We start from the raw sequence: 24,648 nt of genomic DNA, 5'->3' as shown, positions 1-24,648 counted from the left end.
TCGCGGCTAGCATCCGTTCTCCAAAACGAAAGCTTGACCACCTTGAAAACTTTCAAAACCTCAAAAACATTTGTTAAAACGATGCCCATTCAGAAAGTAGGAATACCTGGTCGGGAAGGGAAGCTTGTTGGTCTGCTGCAGACCATAGATGAGTCAGTCACTATAGAGAACGGACATGGAGCTGACATTGTCGTTCTAGTCCACGGTACAACACCACGTCCAAACTGTGACGTAAGAAACCCAACATAAGCTCACGCATCAATTCATAGGTGGATGGTCACATAAGAATCTAATATGGCCTGAGCTATGCCACGAACTGCCATACAGTTCATTTAGATTCGACTTTGCCGGCGAAGGTGAATCAGATGGCAGATTCACATTTGGAGGATACCTAGACGAACTGCAGGATCTTGAAACTGTGGTTTTTTATTTAAAGCAAAGGAATTGGAGACCTAAATATCTTATTGGGCATTCTCGTGGGTCGAATGTTACGCTATTGTATGGGCTGAAGCATCCGACTGTGTTTAGAGGGATTGTCTGTTTGAGTGCGAGATATGATATATCGCATGGATTTACTCAGAGGTATATATTTGAATCATGAATATCTGTCATTTTCCGATGGGTGTTTTTTTGGTGCTGTTTATCTTGACCCTCTCGTTCTAGACATTTAAAGGACTTGGAATTCATGAAAGAACACGGCCATTTTGAATTCTCCTTACGCTGGAGAGGCCAGACGCGAGCATTCAGAACCACAACAGCCGAATGGGCCACCTTAATGACTATAGATTCTCACTTGCAAGGCAAACTACACACAATGGACCCATCACTACCTGTACTCATGCTTCACGGCACCTCAGATACAGCAGTCAGTTTCCGCGAAATGGGGCACTACATGTCGAATCTCCCATCCCGGAACAAGACATTCAAATTAGTTAAAGACGCTGATCATAATTGGACGTCTGCTGCTACGAAACGGACGCTCTTTGATATTATTTTGGAGTGGCTGAAGACGCAGGAGACATCTATGGGTGCGTTTGTGAGGACTTTTGGTGGGAGCGATTTGTACGAGTTTAGAGCTCTACCTGGGATTCGGAATGGGAGGGACATAGGCGGGTATCCTACAAGGGATGGAGGACGTGTTGTTATGGGGAGAGTTATGCGCAGTGCTGGGTAAGCATTTCTCTGGTGCTTTTAAATGGTAATTTGCTCCTTTTGTGATGATTTAGTTTTTATTTTCGTTTAGAATCATGCCAGACGTTTCTGACCAAGGAGCACGAGCATTAGCTATCCGTGGTGCTAAAAAGGTGTATGATTTGCGCAGTGATCAAGAAGTTAGAGCTGCTGGTGGTGCTTATGATTTGAGGTATGTCGCAAAAAAGAGTATAACAATCAAGAAGCTGATGCTCACCAATGCCTTTCGCTCTTCATCAATGATAGTGGATACGGAATAGAACGTGTCCATCTACCTATATTCCCTAAAGACGACTTTTCACCAATATCGATTGGAATCAGATTCCGATTGTATGAGCTTGGTGTTAATGGATTTCCTGATGGTATAAATCACTATTTGATCTGCGAATTTTTTCGGCTCGTGCAACTTTTCACCGCCTCTTCTCAAATTTATAGTATACATGACAATGCTCAAATTCGGAGCCCCAATATATGCTCAACTATTTCGAGCAATAATACAAGGCGAGAGATTTGGATTTCATTGCAGTGGTGGTAAAGATCGTGTTGGAGTCTTTACCATGCTGCTGTTGAGTGTTTGTGGATGTGACGATGATATCCTGTGTCGTGAATATGGATTGACAGAGGTGCTGGATCCCCGTAAGTTACTTACATACCCTAGGATTCCAGTTTTTTTTCTCCATCTAATTACCTATATTGATTTTCTCGCAGCACCAACAGCATCAGTCCCAACATTCATACAAGTGGATGCTAAACATGCTGGGTTGAAGCAAATCAAGATTACCCCTGAACGGGCTCTTGATTTGTTATCGTCAAGACCTGAAGCTATGCGGTTGACTCTTGAACGGATTCGTCAAGGTAGAGCACTACTCCAGTTTCACTTCGTTTTGGCTGTAATGAATTTACTCACGCTTGTTTCAATAGAATGGGGAAGTATTGATTCGTACTTGCGAATTGTCGCTGGGTTAACACCTCAGGAATTAAACCAAGTTCGAAAGATCATGGTGCAGAATGAAGAGGATATGTCGCCATCTTTAATAGTATCTAGATTGTAATAGATGAAATACTGAAACTAGCTAGTTATGAAGAAGTGGACGAGAAGGCCTTTGTTCAGTGAGAGTAGTTTGTTATGGCAGCACGCACACATCAGACTTCATTTACTAAGAAACTAGACTTCAAAACGATGCATCGACAGGTACTGTATCCAGGCATTTATTGATCTCCGAGCGATCGCTACACCTCTACTGGTCTTTCTCGATAAAAATGATTTGGCTTATTCGCAGCAAGCAAAAAGCGAGCGCACAAACCACATCCAAGATGCTCCACATTAAGATAGGTTGGATTTCACGCCGGCAGATTAAAATGGATCTTTGACGTGGTCCCAGTCACCATGGGAAGGAATTCCTTGTATGGAGGTATCCACTGACTTTTTGTGAAACTTGGATTCACACGTTGACTCCTAGTTCTTTCTTTGAAAGTTGGCAAGCAGAGCTCAAGACTCGAAACGATGACGCCAGCTCTGCCAACATCCGCAAAGATCCCTACTACCTTCCCAATTGTTGGACAAGTCGAACCAGGATTTGAACGGTTGCGTGAGGCTTTCAAGGCCAATTTTGATGCTGGTGAAGAGCTTGGCGCTGGAATCTGCTGTTACTTGAATGGTAATACCGCATCAAATGCATTGATTCTCGTCCTTGTTGCATTACTGTTGAAAGTGGAACATCACTAATTGCTACATATTTTGTTTTGAACACATGTAGGCAAGAAAGTCGTGGATTTAGAAGGAGGTTACTTTGATGAAACCTATGACCGAGTCTACGCCGGTAGTTTGCAAGTAGTGTTTTCATGCTCCAAGCTCGTGGAATCCATTCTTGTTGCTCATGAGGTCGATCAAGGCACTTTCGGTAGGTCAAATTAGTTATAAATCGATTGCAATGATTGCTCACTTAGCGGAAAACTCCAAGGACTAACAAATTCTCGTTTTGCAATATTCAAGATTATGACGACAAGATTGCTAAATATTGGCCTGAATTCGGTCAAGGAAAAAAGGAAAACGTGCTAGTTAAAGAGCTGATGGCTCATAGAGCAGGTGTTGAAGGGCTGAAGGATAAGCCTACAATTAAGAAGATGCAAGGTGTGTTCGGTGCAGTATGTGCATACTTTCAAGGTCTGCTAGCACAACTTTTTTACTGTGCTCCTTTCTTTGTCATAGATCTGGACGCCATGGCACGTCATTTAGCTGCTCAGCCTCATCTTCATGAGGGTGTCACTACGGAAGTGTATCACGCCTGGACTCGTGGCCTTTACGCTAACGAACTGGTTCGCAGAACCGATCCCCACAAACGTAACATGGGTCAGCTAGTGCAAGACATAATATCGAAGCCTCTTGGAGTGACCTTCTATTTCGGAACACCGAGTCACGTCGACGAGCGTATCTCACCAGTGGTCTTGTACCCATACTCAAACCGTCCAAGAACTGTGGTCGATGAAGCCGATCGTGCAAAGGGAATTCCAGCTCCTCCACCCGGACTATTAGAGACGTTTGATCTAACTATAAATACTGTTGACGTGACGGGCTTGCCACCCCATTCATCTGTACCGATATGCGTTGCGAATACTCGGGAAGGACGTGCTATGCAAGCACCGTCATCTAATGGAGTAACAAATGCGAGGTCTTTGGCCAAGATTGGAGCTGCTATGGCTAATGGAGGGAGTTTCGATGGGGTGACAATCTTGTCGAAATCGGGAATGGATAGGGCTGCTGTTAAGCAGCCTCGAATGGACGTAAGTATCGATGATGTGATGTTGGTGACTGCTGTTGTTTTCAGCATCATCTCGTCGTGGTGGTAGCTTCTGGCTATTCCCCAAAACTCGTTTTTTGTGCCCCTGGGGATGTAACCTCTAACCCTCTCAACGTATGACCAACAGAATGCTCTCTTCCCGGGAACGCAACTCACATGGACAGCTGCGGGTTGGGCATCTTGGGATACTGAGATTGTACCTGGCAGGTAAAGTTCTCACTCACAAATCAACATCAAACTTTCACCATTCTGTCGAAACTAACATCCTCGCTCATTCCTTGTTTAGGCCAGATCTTGGAACGGATCCCGACGTATGTTTTGAAGGATGGATGGGATATGGAGGCTCCCAATTCCTCTTTGATCGCAAAAACAATATCAGTTTTGCGTACGTGATGAACGGATGTGTTGCTGATTCCGTGAGTGGAGACAGACGGACTCCAGCGCTCATTAAATGCTTTGTTGAATGCTATAAGGCACTGCAACAGAAGCAATCGCATCTGTAAAGAGGAATATGGCTATGGACAGAGGCATTGTGACGTATAGTTTCAAGAACAGAGGCATGTAGTTTCAAGTTATCTTTGTGGCCAGTTTGGCATGATTAATTTAAATGGACTATGGGATTTGAAGTTTGCTTGTTGTGTTTGTTACCATCACACCTCAGGGTGTAAAGAATTATTTGTTGGAGTGCTAGATATGATGTATCCTATTGATTCGCTGAACGTAATCTTGGAGGGTTAATCGTAGTTCATTTTGGGGACGTCTTTCTTTTGTGCCAATTTGTCGCTGTCTGCCTGACAAGCAAGTTCGCGCCCTATTAGATCTCTAAAGACTTTTGAGTCCATGAGCAAACACAAATCACTGTGTTGGAGAGGCTAAACACGAAGAGTCTCCAGAACTGCAACCTTCAGAATCGGCTACACTAAGGACCACGGATCCATACTTGCAAGGAAACTACACACATCGAGCCCATGTCTCCGCGTACTTTGGGACATGGCATACAGCCTTGCATTTTCTTTAATCGAGACAAAATGCATCCAATATCCCATCTCGTATCACGAGACTCAAATTGGACATGACTTTGATCCTACTGGAGGAACCAGTGCATCGTACTCTATATTCACGAAACGATGACGTCCCGTCAGCATGAATTCAAATCAGATATCATAAGCGTTTGGAGTGATTCCAGGTATCTGATCTATGATAGGGGGTTTGTCATATGGTTGTTTTGAGGGAGCCGTACGCTTGGAAAAGACTTCAAATGCAGGTAAAAAGCGTTTTAAATCGCTTTCAAAATGCAATTGGTATCCAGATCTCAAATAAAATTGTGGCGATCGCTACGCCTCATAGTGCTAATTTCAAAGTTCAAAGTGTTTGGCCTTAAAACAAGAAATTGTTAACATCAGAATGCCACGGAAGAGAACTCTCAACATTCAAATCATGGATTTCATATCAGGTAATTTTTAATAAATTGTTTACTTATTCCCTGCCGCCTTCCAAATGAAATCTACTTCTTGTGTTATCCACGGACTTTTTGTGAAACTGAATCCTTGTTCGCAGCTTCTGAGATTTTCATCGTAGGGGTTGAAGAGGACGGCTTCATCGCCACTTTGAGTTAGGAAATGTCTACCATCAAGATCCCTACCACCTTCCCAATCGTTGGAAGAGTCGAACCTGGGTTTGAGAGATTACGTGAGGTGTTCCAGGCCAATTTCGATGCTGGAGAAGAGCTTGGCGCTGGAATCTGTTGTTACGTTAATGGTAATACTGCATCAGTTTCGTTGGCTTCTTGCCACTGGTTACATCGCTGTCGAAACCGCTTAACATCCAGACACTTGTTCTGACAAACACAATCCCATTTTGTTTCGAACTCCTGTAGGCAAGAAAGTTGTAGATTTAGAAGGAGGGTACTTTGATGAAACGTATGACCGTGTATACGCCGGTAGTTTGCAGGTAGTGTTTTCATCTTCAAAGCTCGTGGAGAGCATTCTCGTAGCACATGAGGTCGACCAAGGCAATTTCGGTACGTCAAACCCAGCTTGAAATCGATTCTCTTCTTTGAGTTCAATGCGTACTATCAAATTGACTTCTTCTTAGACTATGACGACAAAATTGCCCAACATTGGCCTGAATTCGCTCAAGGAAACAAGGAAAACGTGCTCGTCAAAGAGCTTATGGCTCATAGAGGAGGTGTTGAAGGGCTGAAGAAGAAGCCCACGCCAAAGAAGTTGCAAGGTCTGGTATATGCACACTGGCTGTGCCATGATGTCTTTGCTGTTACCGATACGTTGTTTGAACTATAGACTTGGACGCTATGGCTCCTCATTTAGCTGCTCAACCACATCTGCACGGTGGTAAGACCACCGAAGTGTATCACGCATGGACAAGGTATATACCATTTTGCCAGCCAGTGTTTTGTGCAAGGCCTCAATAACTGACCGTTCTTCGCTTGTACTAGAGGATTTTATGCAAAGTGAGCCCCATCAACCTGAACTACGAACAAAACTCTAAAAGGCAGCTCATGCTTTTCTTCCATCCTCTCAGTGAACTGGTTCGACGAACTGACCCCAAGAAACGCGACATGGGACAACTAGTGCAACAAGTAATCTCCAAACCCCTCGGATTGACCTTCTACTTCGGAACACCCAGTCAAGTAGACGACCGGATCTCACCGTTTGTATTGTACCCATATGCAAACCGTCCCAGAACAGCCGTCGATGAAGCAGATCGTGCAAAGGGAATCCCGGCTCCTCCTCCAGGATTGTTAGAGACGTTTGATCTAACTATAAATACCATTGACGTGACGGGCTTGCCACCTCATCCGTCTGTCCCGATATGTGTTGCAAATACTCGTGATGGACGGATTCTACAAGCGCCATCTACGAATGGCGTTACGAATGCGAGATCGCTAGCGAGAATTGGTGCTGCTATGGCTAATGGCGGCAGTCTTGATGGGGTGACTATCTTGACGAAATCCGGCATGGAGAGGGCTGCTGTGAAGCAACCGAAAATGGAGGTACGTTTCATGTTTGGTTTATCACGGTGGTATTGCTGTTGTCTATACAGAGTATCTTAATCGTTGTGGTGGTTGTGCTGCTTCTGTTCAGATTTGCTTTCCGTTACCGTACGATTGTTATGTGTATACCTCCTCTGTCTTTCTCACTCTATGATACGCAGGACGGTCTTTTCCCCGGAATGCAACTCACATGGGCTGCTGCCGGCTGGGCAAACTGGGAGAACGAGATTGTCCCAAATAGGCAAGTACATTTAGTCGCAACCAGATCATTTGGCATCATTTCTTTCAAATCTAACCGCCCTCATTGTTCTACCTTACAGACCAGAGTTTGGAACTGACTCTGACGTGTTTTGGGAAGGATGGAGAGGGTACGGAGGAAGCCAAAACTTGTTTGATCGCAAAAACAATGTCAGCTTCGCCTACGTGATGAATGGAGCCGTGGTTGACAGTGTAACGGGAGATAGAAGAACGCCTGCCCTGATAAAGTGCTTCGTTGAGTGCTTCAAGGCCCTGAAGCTTAAACAATCACGAGAACAGCAGCAACACCCACAAGCACATTTGTGAAAACATGTGTCGCTTCTGGATGTGATAGTAATGAGATGAAGCATAGTTTTAGGACGATTTTACGATTTCATATGAATAATCAATGGAATTAATGATGTCAACTGTTGAACTTTGTTTTCTGTTCACGATGGTTGGTAATTACATGTGTTTGGGTCATGGATCACGTTCTCACACGTTCCACGACGCGTCGTTATACGTATATTCAGTGTATTCACGATAAATATCTTCTTTTGGTCATAATCGTACTCGCGTTCTCACTCTTGGCGCTCGTGCGGTCAGAATGACTACCTGAACCTGAGAAAGCCGTCAATTTGGAGCAAGCCAAAAGATTACCATAGCAAGCAGCAAGGTTACTATAGTAATCAGAAGGAGGAGTGAATGCTGCTCACTGTATAGTAACAAGGAAGTGATCATGTCTCTCAAGGTACTAATACATAGACTCTCTCGCAATCTCATCGTTGGAATCACATTTCTTGGATTTTGGGTGCGCAAAGATCTCACACCAGCCATGATTATCCAATATAGGAAGAACTAGTGAAATGGAACAGTGGAGTCAAGTGCTTTGAAGCTAATGACTACGAGCGCGCTCTGGATTACTTTGAGGTACTATTGATTATCATCATCAAAACGTGCCACTCTCTTTCTCGTTCGGGATCCAACCAGACACAAACAGAAAGGAGACATGTCAATTCAACCCAATCTCATATTGTAATGACTCCATTCATCAGGCTATTCCAGAAACCTCCAAGATCTCATTCAACATTGGAATGGCTTTCTTGCAGATCGGACACGTCGATGATGCTGTATGTTGGAACCGGGTGATCTCTTGTATCGGAGCTTCCTTAGGCGTTGACCCAACCTTTCGTTATATTGTAGCTCAAAGCCTTCTCGTCAGCTGTACGCAAAGACACATATCTCTCTATCGCATACTTTCAACGTGGATGGTGCTACTTTCGAACCAGGAGATACGAAGAGGCTTTCAATGATTATGATTTGGCATTGGAGGTAACCACTACTAGACGATTGTATCTTGTGTATCATCATGCCAACCCATTCGCTTATAGAAAATGAGAGGTGTCCGATTGATTGATTACACTCAACTTGGACTACCATTCAAGTTGTATTCAAGTCATGTCCAATTCAATCGTGGCCTCTGCTTTATCAAGCTGGGAAGTGTGAATCCTGGACTTGAGGACCTCGACGATGCTTATCGAGATCGTCCAAAAGATTCAAAAGCAGGTATTATGATGACCTGGCACATTTTTTTTTCTTACGATTCAGCCTTTAAGCAAACGAGGCGTATGTATTGTTGCTTATCAATATAATAGCTGAATATCGTACAATCTATTAGACAATGAGAGGATTGAACAGGCTCAGGAACTGGGTCCTCGATCTGCCGACAAGCTATCACTTTTTGATGTGCCACCTCAACTATTATACAAGCCACCTGCATCAAAGATTGAAAATACTGCCAAAGTAGACTATTTGGGGTCTTCCAAAGTCGTCGCTGCTGTTGAAGCTGCAGACAACTTTACAGGGTTTAGTGGGAAAAGGCTTAAGGTAAAAAAAATCTTGTCACCCAGTATCTGATGGAGCATACCCCTGGCCTCTTCAAGGTTTCGTTGCATGTTAGTCTCACTCATCTCTGAACAAAATCTAGGCGGCTACTTTGGATCGCAATACAGCAACACGAGGACCTCTAGATGATGTCCTCCAAGTCGCGGCATCAAGTCCAAACCTGCAACGAGCAGCAACTGCATCCGCCAGATCAAGAACAATAGACACTGTTAGAGGAGACGACAGCAACAATGATAGAGGAGGTATTGCCATTACCCGATCCAAAACGATTGACACTACACGATCCGCCGCGACACTCGACACTAGATACGAAAGTAATAACAATAGAAGTATGACACCAACACCACCCAAAGAACGATCATACGCTTCACCCACCTCTGCAACAACACAATCATCACAACCAACATGGACAACAAGCAGAGGTGGTCGAGCATCTCCTGAAGCACGAGAACCAGAACCTCAGTATATACCACAACAACAATCATCACATGATTCCTCATATAGACCACGAAAACAGTCTTTGAAACCAGATGGTAGTCCATATGGGCAGACGAGAAGACCATCGGAGGAATCAGAGTATGGAAATGCTGGCAGTCAGCGTCGACCATCTGACAATCCGTCGGATTATGCAGGAAATGGAAGGAGGCCATCTGGTGATCGAGAGTATGCCAATCTACGACGACCATCTGATCTCATTAGTAATTCCAGAACACCTACCTCAGCCAGACCTTCGTCGCCAGCACTCAGCTCTCCGGATGCTGGTGGAAGGGTACGTACTTGTTTTGTTTTGTATTGAAATTGAGCTGAATTCGATTTTTGAATGACGACAAGCTAACAAAAAATCTGACTGATTTCAAAATAGATCAAGCTCAAGTGCCACTATGGCGACGACACATTCATGATGCTCATCGCACCCAACACGCTCTTCCCAGACCTGTCATCACGTATAGAAAAGAAGTTCCAATCCACTCATCCATTACGATTACGTTATGTAGACGAAGATGGTGAAAAAGTCTTGATGACTGATCAAGAAGATATGGAGTTGGCATTACGTCTATATGGGTTTGGTGGCTCTGGATCTATATCGGCATCTGAAAACAAGCTGGAGATTTGGTGCTCGAATGAATGAAGTTGTTGGAGTTGAAGAAGGAAGTTTTGCATTTATACAAAAGTATATATACCCACATAAGTTTTCTGGCTAGCCCTTTTTGGAGGGTAGGTTTGATCACCAAAAACAACAGTAAACATGCACCTGATACTCCTGCATCCTTTGTCCATATGCATAACCTAGACAAACGAAAAAGAAGACAAAAAAACACTCCCATCTCATTTTTGTTGTTTAAAAATATAAATAATTCTTCAGTATATCAAGTGCGTTGTGTTGCTCAAGTTATCTTGTTTTTAAAATTATCATGGCTCTCTACAATGATATCTACATCAATTCCCATTTCGTTCTTGGTCTTGTCAATACGAGAAAGATACACTCTAAACATTGCCATGTACCATAGCAGGCCTATTGGGACATCCATGCCTTGCGTTTGCAACGACGAAGCTTCAGAAGGTCGAGGAGAGGAAGATGATGCACGCACTGATATCCAGACCTCGAGGAAGTCTTTCATGGCGTCTTGCGTTAGGTCTCTACTTGGTCTATGAAAAGTTGAGAGATGGTGTGTAAGGCAGTCTGTCAATGGTTTGAGCGAGGTGTGTGGTATGTGCGTGATCGAGAAGAGGCGAAGAAATGGATCGCTAGGCCACCACATAGGTTCAATTCAGTCCTTCTGAAGCACCAACTTACAACCCTCGTTCTTCAACGGCACTCCTTAACTCTGTCTGTGATAGGTTGGTTGTGCCTTCTTTTGCCAGGAGCTGTATGCAAACCAAGAGACGTTTAAGCGTAAGAGTCAGCAACCAAAAAAGAATCAATTGCGTTGGATTTTATTAGTCAACACTTACGACATCATCTTGCAGCACCTCATTAAAGTGTTTCCATAACGATCTCTTCATCCACCATGATGGTGCATATGAATTGAAGCCCATGTACCTGAGAAATGGACGTCGTTGAGGAGACGCGCACCGTGTGATATCACATCAAGTAGTGGTTTTTTTGCTGGTATGTACCTCACAAACTGCCGTAATTGAGCCCTCTCCATATTTTCAGGCCGAAAGTATTGTCCTTGTCCAAAAGCTAGTTCGCGAATATAGAACGGAGATAAGAAATCTCGAGGATTTAACTAATGAAAGTGATATTGATTTGAGAATCAGCTTTGGCAAACGAAAAAAAAACCAGATCATCACTGTCTGTCGCCGTACTAGCAATGCCATCTAAAAACTCACCGTACCACCCGCTATAACATCAAGACATGCTCTAGCAGCCATCTCTTCCCTCACTTTAGCTAGATTGTTCCATCCCTTCTCCTATACGAATACGTTGTCTTGAGCATCGAAACAGTAGCTTCCAAACGCACGCCAATAGTGTTCAAAGCTTTCCAAAGCCTCCAAATTTCAATTTCCATTCCAAACACATACAATGTACTCAGGAGTCAAGCAGGCAGACGGTAGAAACCGAGGATAGTACATCAATATGGCTGGCAGGACTTCCGGTATGATCAACAAGACAAAGAAGAATGGGACAGCCTTTCGGAAGTTTGCATCCGAAGTTCTGACCTAGTTTAACGGCAAAAAACCTCAACATTCAAATAGTGTTTTGGGGTTACAATCCAAACGCAAGCTTGGATCTCACAAGTAGAAGCAGCACATGAAGGGCTCTACTCACAGACAGCTACAAAGCACTCACCAGTAAGAATTCTCTACGCGTCAACACGTACTGCTCCAGGTTTATTCGTTTTCGTAAATCTGATGCGATGCGACCGTCATGCCTCATTGTTTTAGCACCTGAGAGTAACTGTTTCATGAATGCACGTGATGATCTGATGTACGTGGTTAGACGGGTCCATACACTTGGGCGAGACGGTTGTGGTGCTGTTGCGTATCTCCTAGTGAGAACAATGTTTGATGTTTGGTTAAAACTGGTTGTTTGGTTGCAAATAGAGATATGAAGAGGGAGGATACTACTGACCTCATAAGATGGTTTCGACATGCCCAGCAGCATCTTCCAGTCATACGATATGGGTTGCTCATTATGGAAGTGTTTACGAGGAGGACGACGAGGATGCCTTTACGTGATGAGTTATGGAATTCAAAAATTTACTAAATTTACGTGATTTGTGATTTGCTGATTTGGCACGTAAATGTGTAGTCCCGTCCAATAGTCCCGACACAAGGGAAAAGGCGTTCTCAGTCTTTTCTGTCTGGCCAATTCCAATTCCTGACATTCCGCAAAACACGGAAAACAGAGGAGAGGGAAGTAGAGCCGAGCTGTGATCTCGGACTGCCGGGCGCTAGAATATGAGGTTTAGTACTCTCATTCTGGAGGGGGAGCCATTTTGTTGCTCCTCATCCTGGTGTCTGCCAGTTATTTCAAACAAGGTCGATTGCCCTAGTAATCCAATACGAGTTGCTGATGTTATCTTTTGGGAAGGATGAGATTCAAGGCAGTCGAAAAGCGTTTACGCTCGATATTGGCCTTCTCCATTGTGGTACCGACGTTCACTGACATCAGAGAACCAGGGACATTGGTGGCAAAGTGATGGGTTCTTGAAGGAGATAGGTAAAAGAATGCGAATTCATTGCGGTATTGTCAGTCAGAGTGTCTGACTCTATTTTCTCGCCTCTTTGAGTGGATCACGCCGTGCTGGACATGGCTCATTGCCAATGGACACATACTCCCTATCACACACTATGGTTGCACCCTTGTAATGATACAGCACTCATGTGTATACATAGATTTCCACTTCATTCACTTTGCACCGAAGCTCTTGACTCCTGTCACAGTTGGAATAAAGGTTGTTCATATCTGTGGTAGGCAAACCCGAATTGTGACGAATTTTGCAAGTAGAGGAGCGCCCGTGCTCGGCAGCAAAGTCGCTTAAGAATAAAATTGGAGGTATTAGATCGTTGCCACTGCTACGCCTCTTTAGATTGTCTTGCTACGCATTAAAAGGAAACCGTTCATTGAAAACGTGCATGGGAATCTTTCAATTTAGCCTATGTTAGTGTTATAATATGTTTACGCAGGGATTTGATACATGTACGGCTGCAATTCCTATTGCAAGCGTCCCATCAGACTACGACTTCAGCACCTGTATCGTCATCCAAGGATTAATCCAAGGATTCTGAAGTTCACCTATGGTAGAGCAACACACAGCAGCTGGATCTCCAGATCCTGATAATGATCCCATCCAATACTCGTTTCCAGCAAACGAGTTTCCATCCCACGCATACGACGCCACAACCAGCTTATCCGCATCGTCTCCGGTCAATAAAGCAGCTGGCTCTCTACGTGAAAATACGAGTTTGATTCTATTGCCATTGGCGTATTCACCAGTACGAGGGTAATCCAGTTTAGCTGGCAGGTCCTTGTCAAACCAGCTAAAGTCCACTACTCCAACATGTGGTAACTTCAACTCCTTGATAGATTCAACTACATTTTCAGCAAACCAGTATTGTTGCTCATCTGTGATCTGCCAAGCTCCTAAACCAAGGCCGACAAGATGTACATACGCGTAACGGTTCAGTGCTAGAGCTCTTCGTTCTGCTTCCAGTAGCAAAAGCTGAATAGGTATACTGACTCTCTTCTTATATGCAGCAATGTTGAATTGTATCCCATTTGATAGACGAGTCCAGGTACTCGTCGAGTCAATACCATAAAACCTATTCCACATATGATCTAGTTTGCTTTGTTCACGTGCTGATTTGATCATGTAGAGAGAATCCATCTTGTCTAAGTGCTCAAATCTGGCTCCCACCAGACCTATATAGATTCCATCGTGTTGAAAAGTACCGGGTTGACCAGGTTTTGCTTCATTGTAACGAGATCCGTTATTAATAAATAGCGTAGGAGAAGATACTCCTGACAGTAAAAAATGATTTAGCTCTCGAGCGAGTGGTTGCCAAAAAAAAGTTCGGGCCTACCGAGCAATGCGGACAACTGCATTTCATCGTATGAGAGGTAGTCGACTAGATGTATCGATTCCTCGTGATCTGTGCCGACTGATAGCCAATGCATGCCGTTTGCACGAACACCATTGCGCAAAAGCGTAGTGTCGCTAGGCCTAGTAGTTATCAACGTCAGTGACAGTTACGTAGGGGTTCTATACTTCGCATCCAATTTACCCAACGAAGCTTTTAGGTCTCTGCCGTATAAGTCTGCGTATGAAATCTATTTCGAGTTGGTGTAAGTCACATGAAGGGCAAAAAAGCGAGAAAATGGCCGTAATTTTGTCAAGAGACAAACCTTGAACATCCATGCCCTCATAAACAGCCTTATCCACACTCGATCCTTCAGCTCGCTTGAGATCCAAGAACTCTTGTAGCAGCGATAATATCGTGTCATGCACTACTATGGATGTTGACTTTGCATGTTCTACAATTGATGCTTGTAATGTTGGACTGTCCCTTCCAAGATGCGCAACCGAGTTCAGATGTGTTGGCATGTCGAATTTCGAGTTTGAAACGAGCGTGTCAAAGTCAGTCATAGTGAATGCCCAGTCCGTCTGAGAGCTCCTTGCTGGTTGGCATTTGATGTCACACTGGTGATGCTTGGACAAGCACGGCTCGCGCCAGAGCGAGGCGACTACAATATAGCCAGATATTATTAAAATATTAAAATTGAATAGATTAGAGTTGACATCTAATGAGCTACATATATACTACGACACTGGAAACTCAGTAAACTCACCAACTCGTACTGTTTGGGCAGAGTCACAGGGCGTCAAGCAGGATCCTGATTAATGAGAACTCAACGGTATATTGTCGCTCAGCGGCTTTTGTATCGTAAGAAGTTTTAGTCTGGCTGTTATAAGACTTTTATAACAGAATGAAGTTCAACACTTGAGGCAGACACTCAAACGCCTATTTACGCATTGAAAATCAAATGCCCAATCTCGATGTATGACAAGCTCACGGATAATGGGATCGACGCACAGAACTAGAGCAAGTTCTTCAAAAGTACAAAATTGTAACAACAGGACGCAAATGCAATTTATAAACTTTCAAAGCATTTGGAGACCTTTGTTCTCTATATTTCAGTTTGTCTAAACATTCAGTTTGTCTAAACATACATGAAAGATACAGCTAATGGTTCAGTATAGGAGATACGATGTAAGAAGAGCACTCAGCGTCCAACTGTCACTATGAAAACAACACCTCTTGACTTGAAAGGAGCAGCACCGACACGTATACCAAGTCACGATAGTATTTCACATCGATGGCATCCCGTACGCGAAGATACACTCCGGATGAAAGCAGTAATGTGTCCAGCATCACCATGAGGCGTAAGGCTTGAAGATCGCCAATTTTACTTCCTCACAGCAAACCCCTGCAAATCCAAAAGCAAACCAAGAAGCTGTACCATGACCTGAAGATAGTGGTGCTGCTGGTGCTATAGTCCCTCACCTTCCACTTCTTCCATATGCCGCAAGGTCTGACATTTGCCAACAGATCGAGTGGCTGTTTCCACCAAGGCCTAACCATTCGACTTATTGATGGAAAGGATTCAGGCACCACTAGGTGTCGGGGGTACCGGTTTTTTTTTTGAGCGCTACACCTTCAGGTAGAAAGGACCGATATTTGGCCAAGCACAGCACCCCGCCAATTCACAAAGACTCAAGAAGCAATGGTATTTTTCAAGGTTTCGGTTTGTGATATCTTGAGGAATCTCAACTGTTAGCAAACGTTGTTGTAGTATCATTCTTGATCGTTAGCACGCCGTTGCCAGACAGTTCAATTAAGCAAACTCTGTAGTAAAATTCGGCTGCTCGGCACTTGTTCTCAATCCTTCAAAAAAACCATGCTTTTCGTAATCGTATTCTCGTTGAACTTGCGTTAGCACGCGGCAACCAAACTGACAAGAATCCCAAAGACTGCCGAGGATTCAATACCACATTGAGAACCAATTCTAAGAGTTTCACATCAATTCCACATATTCGAAGCGCCAAAAGAGTTCATTGGCATAAAACGTCCAACACCTTTACACAATGTGGTGAAATGTTGGAACATTGTGGCCGACAGACCCCATAGTAGAGTTATCTAAGCCGACAATAAGAGTTATTTTGAGTATAAATCATATAAAATAACGAAATGGCACGAATAAAGATACATGTTACGGTCTTTGCTTCCTTGCACACACATTTACAAAGAACAAGAGACAGAGAGAATGCTTCGAGCCGAGACGCAGGCCGTCAAGGAAGAGGAGCCCGACGAAGTGAGCGAGGTCGACTTGACTCCATTGTCCATAGCTCCTCCAGTAAGGCGCAATTCAACAAGCTCGACCTTCTATGTTGCTAACACACATTGGTTTGATTCGGATTCAATAGACGCCAAAGCTAGAACCCGAACCTCCAATAACACCATTGACCATACACACTAATCTGGCTAATCTTCCTGTATGTCTTCTCTGCTGGTGTTTGTGTGCTTCATCAAAACGTAAAACGCTCATACATGCAAACGGTGATGTAGGGAACGCCTAACAGTGCTAAAAGCAAGATCCTAGATGATAGAAGATTACATGACTTGCAAGATGAAAATGAAATGCTCAAATGTAAGTTCAACCATCTGGGTGGAAGATGCTTGCTGTGCCCACCATACGTGACGTGGAAGTTTCGCAACCAGAGCTTCATCGTGGGCACAAATTGAAGAGCCTCTGTTTTCGAACATGGACTGCCCCTGGCAGATACGGATCTGCGTCCTTTTGGTACATCGGATGCCTCTTCGAGATACTGATTTGCTTTCGTTTCTTGCTTTCTAGTACAATTGCATAAGGTCGTAGCTCAACTGGCCAATACGGAATTCACTTTTGCAGGTAACAACAAAAAAGCCGGCTGATGTTATCAAAGCTTTGATCTTCAAACCAACCTTCGCTCCTTTCATGACATTAGAGAAACTGGACAGAATGAATCTCACACACTTGATGGAAGTCGAAAGATTGCAAACTGAAACACAAGCTGATGCTGCAGAGATGAGAACTGTGGTATGTATACAATTCGGCCTATCTTTTTTTTCTTACTTCTTGCACCTCATCTCTCACCAAAACTCATAAATCAATAGATAAACTCGTTAAAAGAAGAACTGGAAAGAACAAAAGAAGAATTGAAAAGACAACACGACATAAACTTGCTCAATGGTAGTGGTGATGTGGACATCATACTGCAACCATCATCGCCAAACTCGCCATCATTATCACCAAACCAACCAAACAAAGATAGTCCAGGTACATTGACGAATAGCATTATAACAGCTACAAATGGATCATCTCCATTACGAGATTGGGGTATGTTACTTGATGTGGCAGCTTTGTCGATGTGTGGGAATGAGAGAGTTCATAGTGATGATATCTTGTTTTTGACCATTACACTTTTTTTGGTCCAGAATTAAAAAAGCTTCAGATGGCCAATGAACGAGAACGAGACCGTCTAAGTCTCGAGCTCAACGCAGCAATGAAACGACAAATGCAATTGCAGACTGAAGTTGGCATGGTTGAAGATCAATTGATGCTTATTAGTGTAAGTACCTATTGCGTTCGGATTTTCTTTGCTTCCTGCTACATACGCAATTTCTCACATCTAGCTCTTCCAAATAGGGAAAATACCAAGACGCAGTCGAAACAATCGACGTGCTAACAAGAGAAAACGAAGACCTCAAGCAACAACTAGCATCTCAACCAGACATATCTTTACACGATGATGATAGCGATGATGACATACATCATATTCATGTGCATGATGATGATGTCTTGTCCCACAACAACAACAATCACATCAATAGCATCGTCAACAAGAAAAAGTCATTGGCATCATTAAACAAGTCTCCACATATAAATTTGCTTGATCTTGATGATTTGGGGCTGTGAGGAAGAAGGTGAGGAAGGCTTTGGACGAACAAAATATCATAATAAATTCTGTTAGTTTGGCTTCTTAAGTAAATATTATCGGGAGGAAAAGCAATTTGTACACTATATAACGTATTTTGAATACTCTAAAACAATGGTTGGTTCATGTAAATCATTCGGAAAACATTCCAAAGTGTATTCAACACTGCAACAGGTTTTTTTTTGTCAACTGGTTTTTATTCTAACTAGGAAGAAAGTTTTACAAAGTTATTTTGTTTTTATGTCCGGAGGTCTCTTTATATCGAAAGTGGAGAAAGGGGTGTATGTGTGGTGTGTGTGGTGTTTACGAGTTATTGAGAGAAGATGATGGGGGATTATTGAATGTTCTAAAAAAAGCAGGCAAATGAATTTTATACAACGCCATTTCTTGGTTGAGGTGGGCCAGATAAGGGCTAGCTTTTTCTTTTGTGTAGAGCAACTCATAGCTTTTTGGTCTTTTTGACTAGCGGCGTCAAAGAAGAGAGAGGAGCAGCAAGACGTAAGAAAGGATGCTAAGATGATGGGAAGGGAATGTTAGACAGAGTGCCTGTAATTATAACGAGTCATTGCGCTTGCTTTTTTTGTCATCACCAACACAGAAGCAAAAAAAACTATTTACGCCCTTTCAATTGAGATCCCGCACACTCACCATAAGCAATTCATCACTAGTCCCACGCTTATTCACATCCACCTCAAGACATCTTCCTAAAAAGTTCTTGAAGACTCCAGACAACTTTTCAGGTGCTTTCAGCGTTGGTGTTCCATTCGTTGCAATCAAGTATAACGCTTTCAGAGGCTCTTCTTCCAAGTATGGTGGTTCACCTTCCACCATTTCAATGGCCATGATACCGAGTGACCAAATATCTACTTTTGCTCCGTATTCTTTTTGTTTGACTACTTCTGGAGCCATCCAATAGGGTGTTCCGACCATGGTAGCTCGCTTGTTTCGTTCAGAGTTTAGTTTTGCACAGAAACCAAAGTCAGCTGTAAATAGTAAAAATTGGGTCGTGATGATTTGTTAGTGCGTGGTAAGACGAATGGGATGGGTACCACTGGTCAAGCAACAAAAACAACCGAGGATGTGCGGTTAATTGATGATTGACGCTCAACCTTTTCTTGCTCAACTTACTTATTTTGACGTGGCCTTCAGAATCCAACAAGACGTTATCACTCTTGATGTCACGATGAATGATTTGTCGTATATGAAGATGATTCAATCCCTTCAATGTCTATTAAGAATGGAGGATTAGTGAGAACAAAAACACTACTTTTTTCCAACGGCGTCATACACTGATATGCCATCACCAAAACACAAACTCAACCAAACTTAAACAACACAAAATCTTACCTCAAAAGTCACAGTAGCTATCTGAGCCTCCGTCAACTGATTAGCATCAATAATATCAGTCAATGGACCACCCTCCATATACTCCATAACAACCCATAATTCACCACGAACAAGGAAGGAGTCCAAATAATTGACAATATTGGGATGTTGAGATTCCTTCATGACTAGGATTTCATTCACAATCAATTCTTTACGTGGTTGATGAGCCAAATCCATTTGTTTGATGGCTACTGTCGTTTGATTAATCATGTTTCGTGCTACATATACAGATCCAGATGCTCCTTGTCCTATTTTCTTGATTTTGGAATACGTTTGAGCTGGATCGTTCTTGGATACTACTCCTCGTAGTTTCACCATGATTTCAGCTTCAGTCATTGTTGACATTCGTTCGGATTTCGTTGGTTTCTTTGCTACGGCGGCTGGTTCCTCATATACTTGTTGTGGTGGTGACAGTGGTTTTTCGTCTCGGATAGGTCGATCTTCTCGAGATTTTGATCTCATCAGTTCATCACCATTCATATCACCATTACCATTATTAATATTACGATCTCCTCGATCAGCACGTTCTGGACGTTCTACTCGTTGTGGTTCAATTCGTTCAGGTGGACGCCTACTAGAGTCTGGCATGGGTCTTCGTACTTCAGGTGGCGGTGCTCGATTAGCGTAATCAACAGGTCGTGAAACTTCTGGTGGTGCTCGTCGAACTGGTGCTTCCATTCTATCACCTCGATTGTCTCGTACATCTGATCTTTGTGATCGAGCATCCCAGTCTTCTCTGTCAATACGTTCATTATTACGATCCCTCACATCACCATCTCTGTCACGGGAATCATACATGTCGTTACGAGCTGGTGAATCATTTCGGTAGCGGTCTTGTTGTAGTCTTTGTGGTCCGGATGTCGGTATGGTACCATTGTCGATGGTATGAGGAGGACGTGGTACTATGGCTGGTCGATTTGGTGGTGGTGGTGGTACTACTCGGGTGTTTACGTGCTAAAAAACGACCAGTTAACATCATATATGTCAACACGTTTTGAAGCCTTTAGAACTTGAAGCCCTTCAAATTACCTGTAATTGTGGTGATGAAGATCCATAAGGCGATGACGATGATTGCGATACATTATCATATCCATTTTCATCGCCATAACCTTTACTATTATACGGCCTTTCATTGGAATCCATTCGCCTCTGACTCGGCGGTGATCGTAATCGACCTGATGCAGCAGCACGATCCTTTTTCATGTTTTCAGTATAGAATTCCAGCACGTCCAATACTGCTTGTGGATTCTTGTTCATGTCTTCCTTTGTAATGGAACTGTTTTCAAGTAAAGCAATCCATTCCTTTGGTAAGCCCTGTGGTAGATAAAAGTGTTAGCGAAAGGAAGGAATACAGGAGAGAATGATTCTTGGTATTGATGGCTACTATTATGGTATACACGTCACTTGATAAAGCAAGACACCGCATACCGTAAACAAGCCACTGTTTGCATCGAAACCAACATGAACGTTATGTGAAAAGTTGGAAGGAGCTGATATTCCAGCTGGTGAGCATCTCTGCATGATAGAAAACAAACTGTTAGCTATGACTCGTCGTCGCATTGTTGTATCGCCACCTCCAACCGTCTTAAACATACCGAGTAAATTTCGTCAATCCAAGAGTATAGCTCTTCGTCACTCTTGCAGGCAATGTAATACGTCTTGTCCTTTGTCATGATCTCAAAGCAGTACGGTTTCAGTTCTACTCTGTTGACTGATTCGACTTCCTTGAGAAAGATGAGAGCTACAGCTTGATAGGCGTTCTAAGCGTTGGATAAGTTGCTTAGAAGTTGTTTTAAGTTCATTCCAATTGCGATTTTGCTGTCAATGTCGGCAGCACAAAGTCAAACCCTCTTGTCTGTTGTCTCAGCTAGTATTTGCATGGCGCGGGTATCACACCGCCAAGATGTTCTTGGATTTAGAGCAAGGAGCAGTACTTGGGTAGCCTGTCTGCAATATAGGAATATGACAGCAATAAATAGACGCATAAACTTGCCTCATTCCTATGGAAAGTCAATGTCTGTTCTCGTAAAAGGAGCCACCTCTTTGGCCACATAAAGCTCCTGAGTCCATCTTCCTTGACGAGTGTGTAGCCACGCTTTACAACGTATGAGGACATGGCTGCCTGTCTGCTATTCCTATCTGCGAATCCAGCCTGCCTTTACTAGCACTGGCTCACTTCCTCAAGTTGTCCGACTCGAAAGTAATGTTAGTGTTGGCTCCCAAAAGATACTAGCTTGCTATGAGATGGAGACACTCGACACGGTGGCGATATTCTCTCTGATCTTGCCTATTCGATATCCTCTCGATCTCGATCTCGTCCTGCTTGGAGAGAATGCTTGCTGCTTGCGAAATTTGTTTCTGATTGGAGGTCAAAGGAAAGAGACTGAACAAGATTGGTTCAACAGCCATAGGGACCGTATCAAGACGTGATTTTCAAGCACTGCACCTCATCTACACGCTTTACCACTCCTTCCTCTTACATGAAATTCCAACATCACGAACAACATTTGTGAAAAACAAGCTCAAGTCAAGATTTACACATACGAGTGCAAGTACCAGTCATCTGCAAATCGCTAATTGAACCTAAAATTTCGTTTTCAACATGAGTCTGATAGTTATATTGTTGCAAACTACAATTCGCATAGTTGCTGCGTTCCTCGTCACCACAAGTCGCAACCACTGCGTCAACTTTACAAGTTTTTTGGCTTGGAAGCAATTCCGAAAGCTTCAGGACTGATCCAAGTTTGTTTACTATCCGTAAAGATTTGTACACTTGGTTTCACCTTGTCAATGTATTGATGATCAATACAACCGGTTTTGATTGCCCGGATGTGTGGGTTTCCACTGGAAAAGGAGTACAGAGAGCTTCCTGGAAAGTTGAGAAAAACAAACGGTGTAAGCATCAAGCTTTGTATGTTTGCGAGGATTCGGATGCTTCTGTTTTACCACAAGTTCCACAGAAAGCTCTGGTATTAACGTTTCCAGAGTCAGATGACTTGTCTTCATATATCTTGGGAGTTCCTTGTGTGATTGTTAATGATCCAGCTAAAACGACAATGTTGGTCCCGAATGCAGATCCACTTGTTCTAATACAGCAACAGTGTTAGATAAACGATGTCTTGAATTGAAAGAGCAGGCAAAGAGCCCTTACTTTTGGCAATTGAGACAGTGGCAAAGAACTGAAGCCAGCGGCTCGTTTTCAATGCTGTATCGAACTTCCCCACAATTGCAACCTCCCGTGATAGTCATACTAGACATTCAGCGATACGGAAGCTGTTAGCTACTATCGGATCTCCTTTTAGACGCTCACTGATACATGCCGCTGTCCGGATGTTTGGATGATCTTCAGAAGTTTGACCATACACATACCTTGATTTGGTTATGGGACCTGAGAGTCGAGATGCGGTTGGAGGCGTAAAATGAATGTTCCTTGGATTGGTTACTTTGAAGAAAAGCTGACTTAAATACTCTCAAAGCTCCAGATCAAAGGCTCATCCAGGGGTCCTAGGTTTTCGGAATAACAGGGGAAATTTTTCTGCGTGTCTTAATAATAATTAAGCCACTATTTCTCATCGCCGTTTGCAATTCAAATCATCCCAGTCAAAGCATTCGTGGATCTGGGCCCTTGCTTTGCGGCGCCTTGCAATCAGGCTTGCAGTTTTAAACCTGTCACAACCTGAGTCAAGCAACCAGTAACTGACATTGACGACGATGAGAGATAGCTGACATGCAACGTGAGGTGTAGGATGTTATAAATAGTAGCTGTATTGCTCATTCTTGTCGTCACGATCATCAAAGTCAAACGACAACTACCATCAACAACCGCCATCGTCTACTGCACTTTCATGAGGTACCGCCCTTGGCGCTAACGACAGTGTTGCAGCACCATCACTCCTCCCTACAGTCACCCTTTCGGCTTGTAAGGAATCTTTAAAGCGTCGGGGTCAAACCAAGTTTGTCGACTGTCAGCGTATATCTGATACGATGGCTTTACGGAATCGATGCATTCGTGATCAAAGCATCCAGCTTTCATGACTCGGAGGTTTGAATTGCCGCTAGACGATGAAAAAATGCTGCTTCCTGTCGGGGCGAACGATATGGTGAAGAATACATCTCAGCGTCGTCGACAATGAAATTTTTTGGACCACAATAGGCATGTTGCTCCAACACCATCATAATAAACAATAAATCAAGTGACAATATGCATGTCATGCATGTGTTCATATCCATACATACCACAATTAGCACAAAACGCTCGAGACAGCGTGTTTCCAGAATCAGTAGATTTATCTTGATATACTTTAGGCTCTCCACTTGTAAAAGTTAGATTATCTGCCATCGTAACCCAGTTGACAGAGAATGCGCCTCCACTTGTTCGTTGGCAGTTCTTGCAATGACAGAGAGTAATTCTGACTGGTTCGTTTTCGATCTTGTATCGGATCTGGCCGCAGTTACAACCACCTGTAATAGTCATCTGATGTTGAAAAAGGTGAGAAAAGCTGGTGCTGTGATATGTAGTAGGATAGGAAGGTCGGCAAGAATGGGGAACAAATTGATCGACATGGCGATGCTGAAGTGTATCAGCAATGATGGGAACTTAATGACATACTCTACGTGTGTAGTGTGGATATATGGCTCTCCTCTGGATACTGGCTTTCTATATGAAGTTGCTGTTTTTTGCAAGTGCGGCAATCGAGTTCGTCCAGTTCGTGTGTCATACGAAACTTCAAGTTAGCGAACGCTTGACTCAAAGAACTAATAAGGACTTACTGGGAACGGCCTGCATATTCGCTTTCTCTTTCGGCAATCCCGTATAAACTTTTAACATTCATGTGTCTGTCGCTCAGGTTGGCACTTTAGATTTATCACACCAAGTTCACTTAAAAGACTCGTGAAATGCAAGCTGACGAACAACGCTCAGTATGGCTTCTTTAGAAGCTATATTCGCTTGCTTGCTGTTACAATAATTAAAGTCCAACACCAACCAACACCAACCAACACCATGGTTTCCCTGTCTTATAAGGTTGCCTCTGAATCTAGCGCCCTTGCCACACCATCAGCACCATCACTCCTACCACAATTAGCCTTTGGGTTTTGAAGGAAGCTTCAAAGTCTCATGGTCGACCCAAGTTTG

General features: G+C 43.3%; 5 protein-coding genes across 5 annotated transcripts; 3 read left to right on the top strand and 2 right to left on the bottom strand.

Moving 5' to 3' along the window:
- Window positions 1-2,695: 2,695 nt before the first annotated feature.
- SmJEL517_g03347 (uncharacterized protein) lies at window positions 2,696-4,492 on the top strand (the record flags this gene model as incomplete). Its single annotated transcript, XM_031169275.1, has 6 exons — window positions 2,696-2,849; window positions 2,949-3,092; window positions 3,185-3,322; window positions 3,401-3,972; window positions 4,117-4,196; window positions 4,276-4,492. The coding sequence occupies 6 exons, from the start codon at window positions 2,696-2,698 to the stop codon at window positions 4,490-4,492; spliced, it is 1,305 nt and encodes a 434-aa protein (XP_031024706.1).
- A 1,116-nt stretch (window positions 4,493-5,608) lies between these two features.
- On the top strand, window positions 5,609-10,273 carry SmJEL517_g03346 (uncharacterized protein; the record flags this gene model as incomplete). Its single annotated transcript, XM_031169274.1, has 14 exons — window positions 5,609-5,747; window positions 5,866-6,009; window positions 6,084-6,221; window positions 6,290-6,374; window positions 6,445-6,459; window positions 6,531-7,002; window positions 7,164-7,247; window positions 8,092-8,169; window positions 8,295-8,369; window positions 8,443-8,571; window positions 8,631-8,805; window positions 8,918-9,126; window positions 9,227-9,913; window positions 10,007-10,273. The coding sequence occupies 14 exons, from the start codon at window positions 5,609-5,611 to the stop codon at window positions 10,271-10,273; spliced, it is 2,697 nt and encodes an 898-aa protein (XP_031024707.1).
- A 3,055-nt stretch (window positions 10,274-13,328) lies between these two features.
- On the bottom strand, window positions 13,329-14,738 carry SmJEL517_g03345 (uncharacterized protein; the record flags this gene model as incomplete). Its single annotated transcript, XM_031169273.1, has 4 exons — window positions 13,329-14,113; window positions 14,176-14,315; window positions 14,377-14,422; window positions 14,498-14,738. The coding sequence occupies 4 exons, from the start codon at window positions 14,736-14,738 to the stop codon at window positions 13,329-13,331; spliced, it is 1,212 nt and encodes a 403-aa protein (XP_031024704.1).
- Window positions 14,739-16,417: 1,679 nt separating this feature from the next.
- SmJEL517_g03344 (uncharacterized protein) lies at window positions 16,418-18,109 on the top strand (the record flags this gene model as incomplete). The annotated part of the gene is made up of 8 exons (XM_031169272.1): window positions 16,418-16,507; window positions 16,578-16,646; window positions 16,720-16,801; window positions 17,009-17,062; window positions 17,139-17,230; window positions 17,308-17,530; window positions 17,629-17,762; window positions 17,840-18,109. 8 exons carry the CDS (start codon window positions 16,418-16,420, stop codon window positions 18,107-18,109), a joined length of 1,014 nt encoding a protein of 337 aa, XP_031024705.1.
- A 458-nt stretch (window positions 18,110-18,567) lies between these two features.
- Window positions 18,568-21,630, bottom strand: SmJEL517_g03343 (uncharacterized protein; the record flags this gene model as incomplete). Its single annotated transcript, XM_031169271.1, has 9 exons — window positions 18,568-18,639; window positions 18,777-19,111; window positions 19,257-19,356; window positions 19,476-20,468; window positions 20,544-20,828; window positions 20,943-21,029; window positions 21,110-21,274; window positions 21,362-21,461; window positions 21,554-21,630. The coding sequence occupies 9 exons, from the start codon at window positions 21,628-21,630 to the stop codon at window positions 18,568-18,570; spliced, it is 2,214 nt and encodes a 737-aa protein (XP_031024702.1).
- Window positions 21,631-24,648: the final 3,018 nt, after the last annotated feature.

This window comes from Synchytrium microbalum (assembly GCF_006535985.1).
Source record: "Synchytrium microbalum strain JEL517 chromosome Unknown SmJEL517_scf0017, whole genome shotgun sequence".
Lineage (NCBI taxonomy): Eukaryota > Fungi > Chytridiomycota > Chytridiomycetes > Synchytriales > Synchytriaceae > Synchytrium > Synchytrium microbalum.
The sequence above is the reverse complement of the archived record's forward strand: the minus strand, read 5'-3'. Positions and strand labels throughout refer to the sequence as shown.